Below are 8,075 nucleotides of genomic sequence, written 5' to 3' on the forward strand. Positions count from 1 at the left end.
TACAATTATCTAATCAAACTTGTGATGTAAACTTCTGCTACACATCTAGCTAATGTATTGCGTGTTACCCGGTATGGACTACATATAACCAATAAAAACGAGTCTTGTAACAAGATGTGCAATAGAGGATATGACCTACAACTAACCAATCTAATATGTCTTAGGGAATGTACTAAAAATTCACTAATCATGAATGCATTTAACTAATTACCCATTATTTATTATTGCATAAATAGCCAGAAACATTGAAAAGGAATTGTACCTTAAAACATATGTTAAATTCTTTACATCATATAAACTTGTTATAAAAGAGCAACGCCAATTTGGAATAATGCTCGGATAAACTGACGATTGCGATGCAAAATTCACCGCTATCTGTTAGATAGTTCATGACTTATTTCATTTACTTCGTAGTCTAGCCTCAGTCTATGTAACATAAACCAATGCTCGTTAACATTCACCATGTTTGTACTATCTCATCGCTTTGGCGCTATCGTCTATATTTATTGCCAAATTTGTGAATGTCAATACGATCCCACAGTGCCGAAGTCACTATGAACATGACGGACAAAGAAAGAGGACAACATATACCTCAATAATTGTTGTGGTAGACAAAGGAACATCCCTTCACTGATATTATGTAAAAATGAGTAAAACAGGTGAATATGCATGTGACACCTGTTCTACATATTTTTACATAATAGCAGTGAAGGGATGTTCCTTTGTCTACCACAGCAAATGTTGAGGGTAGAATGAGGAACTGTATATTTTGTCCGCTTTCTTTGTCCGTCATATTCATAGTGAGTATCAACGAAAACTCTTAATCTGCGAAGATATCCACCCCTTCCGGAGGATAGATTTCAGTCAGTGATCAATTTAACTCTTATGGTGCGTATTGTGTGTATTAATTGGTGCATATTTTCACCTCTGGCACTGCAAGAGTTAACGAGAGCTTGATGTACGCATAGAGATCCAGTTATCACACTGGCATTTTAAGATGTATTTGAAAGCTTTCCTGAAATCCTTGTTAAAAATAGTGTATATGATGGGGTTGATAATGCTGTTCATCCAACCCAACCAAGAGCATGCAACAAAAACTTCATTTGAGGCCATAATTTCTCCCTGTGAAGCAGCGTAGATGAGAACCGTAGTGAAGTAAGGCAACCAGCAGATAATGAACGCACCTACTACGATCGATAGGACTATGGCCGCTTTCTTCTCCTTGCTCACTGAAATACGTGGAATGCGAGACGTCCGCCGTTTCAACGGAGGTCGGGTGTCCTGCTTGTCCAGAAGATCAAGAGAGTTCTCTGTCGAAGCCGATGTACTGATCTTGCGGAGAGGGTTGTTGATAACGTTGATGTTTCCCATACTACCGGTCGTTGTTGTATACTCTGTCTTGCCGTTCATTGTGATCCCTGCGTTTGCATTGCCACTGCTATCACCCATACTGTCGGGACAACTTGAGGACTGCTTTCGTCTGCGGACAGCGGAAGGCTTGCGGAGGAAGTGGTCTCTTGCCGCTATGAAGATACGGACATAGACCCCGAGAACGAGAAGACACGGTAGGTAGAAGGCGATGATGCAGGCCGTAATAACATATGGAAAGTTGACATTAAGGTAGCACACGTTGGGTTCACGGTAGTTGTAATGCATGAGAACCATGGAAGGTAATGTAAGAAGCACGGGGACGCCCCAAGCCACTGCCATGGCAATACTGGCTAGCTTAGCAGATCTCCTGTTGGCATACCAGATGGGCTTGGTGATGGCGAGCCAACGATCTCCCGCGATGGCGCAGAGGTTCCAGACTGAAGCTGTACTGAGGATGACATCCAAGGATAGCCAAGTAGTACAGAGGACATCGCCTAGGTGCCAAGATCCAAAGTTCAGTGCCTCATACAGACCCAATGGTAGGACGATCACACACACAGCGAGATCAGATATGGCCAGGGAGACCACGAAGGAATTAGCCACAGTACGAAGCTTTTGTATTCTGACGACAGCAATGCAGACTAATGTGTTGCCAAATATACCTACAAAGATGATGATAGGCAAGAAGATCATGGCGACAATGCTGACCTTCTCTTCCGGGTCAATCGTTCCATTGCCATTAGCATCACGTGACATTCCAACTTCTGCCTCTTCCGAGCCATTCACAAACGTGATATTCTCCATGCTCATCTCGTGTTCTAATATGAAAGAGAACAAAAGCAGTAACATTAGTCACAAGATGTTTTTCTTTTTATAATGAAAGTTATTACAAAGGTGTTGATCAGAAGCATATAGCCATTTTAAAATTTAATTTAGGGACGGAAATCAAGGTCATATTGCATGCAAATCATATAATTTACGCAAATAAAATAAAATGTGTTTGAAATATGTTCCCACAAATAAAAATGAAATAAAAATAAAATGCAATAAATTTTTCAATAATTTATTGAATCCCCCCCCCCCGGTCCTAAAGAGGAAAAGAAATTCTGTGTGCCTATGCCTTGAGCCATAATGCATGGTCGTACAGAGGATTTTGTTATGTTGGGGGCCGGGGTAAAATGCAATTAATTATTGAAATTTAATGCATTTTCTTTGTTGTTTTTTTATTTGTGGGAACTGCCCCCTACAGTCAGGGTTCAGTGGCCAAGTAATGGCCTCGTAACTGTGAGGCCCCAGGATCAAAACCGTGTCGATGTGCTATATTAGTGCCCTTTTGTGGGGCATTAATCCTCATTACTGTCATTTATGACTTAAGGGCGTAGGTCCCCTAGTTGATAAGCATAGTAGCATACACATGCTTTAGAAGTCACGCCAAACAAACACTGGCAAATTATTATTCAATAAAATCTGAGAATGTATACTATTATCTAGATCTATTAGGAATAAATCATTGTCAAAATAATTCCATAAATTGGGGTGAAAAAAAAAATTCCAACTATATGAGCAATGTCAGTGTACTACTACTACTTCTACTACTATAATAATGCTTTCCCATCTTCAAATTTGCTTAAAGAATTGTGTAAACATTATATCCATGTACATGATACGATATAAATAAGCCACACATACCTGTTTAGAGTATCCTAAATCATTTGCCTGTAGCTATGGATGAACGGTCTAAGCAACCATAAATCGATGCTCTCGCTTTGCCAAGAATCTCTGTTGTGATTGTGCAGCTGCCTTCTGCTCACTTCCTAACTAACTTTGAACGTGCGCTTACGCGTTTTACGCGTTCTGTTTCACGGCCGGCGGTGTCGCTTCCCTGTACTAACATATCCGTCTGATATTTCAGGCTAAGCACGCTGTTTCTTGTTTCAATGACATTGTCAGATGGTCTGTCTAATCTAACAAGATGTTAAGCGTAACGTCAAATCCTTGTACAAGAAGCGGGTATGACACTGTCATATACCCGTATTATTTACCACATATCAATATCCTAAAGGCTTCACACTTGATTTACCCTGATAAATCTGGTTTTAGAGAGTATAATATGAATATTGGGACCAGGGGGGCGTTTCAAAAAACAATTTATGTTATAAGCTACTGAAAGCTTTGCTTCTGATTGGTTATCAGCAGATATGTCACTGGTTTTTGTCATTTGTCATTGAAAAAAGGCTTTGTGAAACGGGTCCCAGGTGAGAGTTTGTTTTTAAAACAATCATTCAGCTGAAATAATGTTAAAGTGACCTATGATAATGTGTAAAAAGGGTAATGAATTTCATCTGACATTTTGCAAACTGAAAATAATACCGAACAGACCTGAAATTTGTTTTCACACTCTTCATCAAAAAGATGTACTGTTCGTATACAAAAAACATAAAATATTCAATGTTTAATCCTCCTTCTGGATATCTAGAAGCTTTTGAAAGTGTCCATCAGGAATTCCTTCTTCATGTGCTAAAACGATTTAATTTTAGTAATGAATTTAGATGCAAATATTTAACTCCGGTAGAAAAAACTATGCTCTGAATCATTGAAATTCAACTAAACCGATCGGAAAGGGCTTATTTCAAGGGTGTCCTCTATCCCCATATTTGTTTTTATTAGTTATTGAAACTATGGCACTTGCTATTCGACAAAACGGATTTATAAAAAGTATCCCAGTAGAAGAAAAGGGATTTAGAATTTCTTTGTTATAGTAGATGATTCTAGATGTTTTACCGAAGGCTCAAATAACTCTTTTAAATCATTATTTGACACAAGAGAGGAAATTTCTCAATTGTATAAATCAATTAATGTTCTTATAGCTCTGACAGTAAGCTCAATGTAACTGAATCAGAAGCCGCATGGACCGGCACCAAGAAGTGATCTCAATTTTATCAATTTTTCGATAATGGTTAAAAGCGGAAGAAGCATAGTTTTTAAACATTGGGAATACATTTTACTTTGAATATAAATCAACAACAATAGCTTAAATCCATTAAAAACAAACACTATGAATTATTGGCGCGCAAAAACTTATCCCTAGTTTGAAAGTTTTGTCTTGTAAAACCCTATTATTGTCACATCTTCTATTTTTTCCCTCTGTATTAAGATACCGAAGATTTTTTTTAAATACAACTGGTTGAAAACTTCTCTTTATATAATCAATTTGAAATTTGTCGTACCTTTCGAACGCTAACAGCAATCTTCGTCGGACTGAGGCCGTCGTAGGTGGCGTTTATAGACAGCTGCGAGGGAATGGGGTTGATCCGTTTGAGGGAATTGATTCAGATTTTGAAAGACTCCCGTATCCATCTCGCTTGCTTTTGGTCCTCTTTAGTCAATGTTTTGCACGTGTTCAAGTTTATTGATGTTATGTCATCTCTCCATCTTCTCTTCTGCCTTCCTCTTCTTCTCTTTCACATCATACATGGGAACGGCCGCTTGGACGAGGACAGCTAGAGACAGAAGAGAATGGAAATGTTATGAGGAGGGCTTTGTCCAACGTCTGGATGAAGCATAGCCTGATAGATAGATAGAAGTTTATTGAGTGGTTGTTTGTTGCTACAAGATCCCCAACGGCAGATTTATGCATGATGTTTTCCGCTTTTTGTTTTCTGGCTCTTGTGAAGGGAGTTTTGGTGATGTGTTGGAGACTTCATCCTTGTGTTCATACTGATACCGAAAGGTCTACTTGTTTCTCCATATACAGTCAAACCTGTCTATAGCGACCACCCAAGGGAAAAGTGGACTTTGTAGACAGGTGGTCTTTTTAGACAGGTGGTCTCTTTAGACAGGGGTCTTTACTACATGATTCAATGAGAAGCCATTTTCAAGGGAAACATCAACTGTGGCCTTTGTAGACAGGATCGCTCTTTGTAGACAGGTGGTCACTAAAGCAGGTTTGACTGTACATTCCTTTGGGTGTACGAGTAACCTCTTGATCATTAATTTGATGATTTCTTGCTGCTGTGGCAAGGTTGATTTATATAAACACACGTTGTAGAGCCTCTCAGTGTAGTTCCCTTGATGTAAATGGTAATACCACCATTTCTTTGTTCTTGGTCTTGTTTTGGGGTTGTTTTTTGTGATCGATTTGGTTTGTCTCTCTCTTCCACTCTTTTGAAACTCCAAAAAGAATATCCACACCTTTTCATGGCCATGGTGACATGTTGAAGTTCAATATTAAGGTCATACTTTTCTGTGGCGATATTTTTTTGCACGGTTGGAGAAGGTTTGGATAATGCCGACAATGCTCACATGTTTGGGGTATGAATACTACAACAAAGGATATGAATAAATGCACAAATTGGCGAGTGATTGTTTGCACGCAATCTAGAGTAAAATAATCCTTAAATTGGGCACGTTGGGGAATTGATCCCCTCTCAAAGTGCCACATTTGAGATGTTTTTATTTTCTTAATATAAACAAAATAATATAAGTAATGTTATCAAAAGTTTACAAATATGAATAAGGGTTAAATACAGGTACTCTTTCAAAATAAATGTACAGGTAATGGCTAGCTCCGCTTGAGTTTCAAAATCTATGAAGGTAAAAAATATTTACAGTATTTCCTGTATTAAAACATGGCCCTATGAAAGGAGATTTTATAGATTTTTGCAAAGCAAATATTTACCAGATGAGAGCAGGAAACAAAAGATTTTTTTCTTCAACATTTTAAGGATACATCAAGCATTGAATAGTCGATACATGACATCATGATTTCATGCTGCTGCATGTAAAGTATGGTCACACAGTTTTGCATAAAGTCAAATTGTACATGCTAATGATCAAACATCAATCTGTGGCGCACGTAGGCCTATAATTATCATGAAGCTGTTCTAAGAGTGGGACACAATTAGCAACATTAAATGTAATATTAAAGGTACTATGTCCAAAAAATGAAAAGGTTAAATTCCAACGGCATTTGAAAGACAATACTAATTTAGAACTCCCCTAAACAAATAGACAAGTAGATGTAGACAAATGCTCATGTACAGCTCATTTTATGTATGTTATTACCAAAGATGAAAAAAGCCAGTCAGTCACTCAATATAGTGACTGACAGTGAAGTCTAGCGAGTAAACGGGTTTCCTTGCATAATTTGAATATTAGGACACTTCTAACGTTTACATTTCACAGATAGGACATAATAATACATAACATATTCATAATTCCTTCAAAGTTTTACAGAATTTGATGTTGGCTGCAAAAGGGACATAGTTTCTTTAAGAGCCCTCAAAAAAGTGTAAAAATAGCGTATTGCATTACCTCCTGATGAGGAACAAGAAAGACCGCCCTCTACTGATCGTCCTGGATTTAGCAACTAGCTGGGAATCTAGGGAAGAGAGTTCTAGGGATCACTCAGCAACAGTAAGTCTGTGATATTTCTTAGGTGTGAAGTACCAAATTAAGGTAGCGATACATTTCCCTAAGCCTCTTCAACAATTCTCTTAAGCGACCTCAAGCATCCTCAACAACTATCGAGAAAAAATGAAAGTAGTCTGCTCTTGAAAACCACTTTCATACAGTACATCAAATAATTCATTGCATTCTACCCCGAGCCCCAACACACAAATCTTCTATGTGGGCATGCCTTGAACCACAATACATGGCTCTACAGAGGAATCTTTCCTGTTGGGGACTGGGGGAAAATGCAATGAATTATTGAAAATTTATTGCATTTTTTTTTTTTTTTGTGGGGGCGTCGACGTAACCTAGCGCCTGCTGCGCACAGTCATGATTCATTGGCTAAGCAATGGCCTTGTTACTGTGAGCCCCCATGATCAAAACCGTGTCGATGTGCTATATTAGTGCCCTTTTATGAGGTATTAATCCCCATTACTGTCAGTTATGCCTTAAGGAAGTAGGTCCCCTAGTTGATTAGCATAGTAGCACACTCATGCTTTAGAAGTCACGCTAAACAAACACTCCCCAATTGTCATTCAATAAAATCTGAGAATGTATACTATTATCTAGATCTATTAGGAATAAATCATTGTCAAAATCATTCAATAAATTGGGGATAAAAATAATTATTCCACCATTATGACCAACAGTGTATATGAAAATTTATTTTTGTTACTTTGTATGGAAATTTTAGAGATTACTTGAAAATTGATATAGGCCTATGTGGAGATTATTTGTCATTTTGTATAAAATGTCATAAATTATGTACAATTTTCGTTATGAGAGAAGAGAAGTGAAACCTATGAAGAAACAAAATTACCATCATCATAATTATCATCCCCATCAAAAACACATCATCTTCATCATCTTCATCATGATTATCGTTCATCATCATCATCACCATCAACACACCACCAACATCATCACTATCGTTCATCATCATCATCATCACACCACCAACATCATCACTATCGTTCATTATCATCATCACACCACCAACATCATCACTATCGTTCATTATCATCATCATCACACCACCAACATCATCACTATCGTTCATTATTATCATCATCATCACACCACCAACATCATCACTATCGTTCATTATCATCATCATCACACCACCAACATCATCATTATCGTTCATTATCACCATCATCACGCGACCAACATCATCACTATCGTTCATTATCATTATTATCATCACTATCATTACCATCAAATCATTATCACAATGCGCTCATTCGGTCTCA

General features: G+C 37.8%; 1 protein-coding gene across 1 annotated transcript; it reads right to left on the reverse strand.

Moving 5' to 3' along the window:
- Nucleotides 1–833: 833 nt before the first annotated feature.
- LOC587880 (tyramine/octopamine receptor) lies at nt 834–3,201 on the reverse strand. The gene is made up of 2 exons (XM_787590.5): nt 3,061–3,201; nt 834–2,189 (listed from the first exon to the last, which is right to left on the reverse strand). Exon 2 carries the CDS (start codon nt 2,179–2,181, stop codon nt 943–945), a length of 1,239 nt encoding a protein of 412 aa, XP_792683.3. The 5' UTR covers nt 2,182–2,189; nt 3,061–3,201; the 3' UTR covers nt 834–942.
- Nucleotides 3,202–8,075: the final 4,874 nt, after the last annotated feature.

The sequence above is a fragment of the Strongylocentrotus purpuratus genome, unplaced genomic scaffold, assembly GCF_000002235.5.
Source record: "Strongylocentrotus purpuratus isolate Spur 01 unplaced genomic scaffold, Spur_5.0 spur5_scaffold_18, whole genome shotgun sequence".
In the NCBI taxonomy this organism is placed as follows: domain Eukaryota; kingdom Metazoa; phylum Echinodermata; class Echinoidea; order Camarodonta; family Strongylocentrotidae; genus Strongylocentrotus; species Strongylocentrotus purpuratus.

What these genes read in the sequence shown, in the direction of transcription:
- LOC587880 (XM_787590.5), bottom strand. Translation starts at nt 2,181, where the DNA reads ATGAGCATGGAGAATATCACGTTTGTGAATGGCTCGGAAGAGGCAGAA.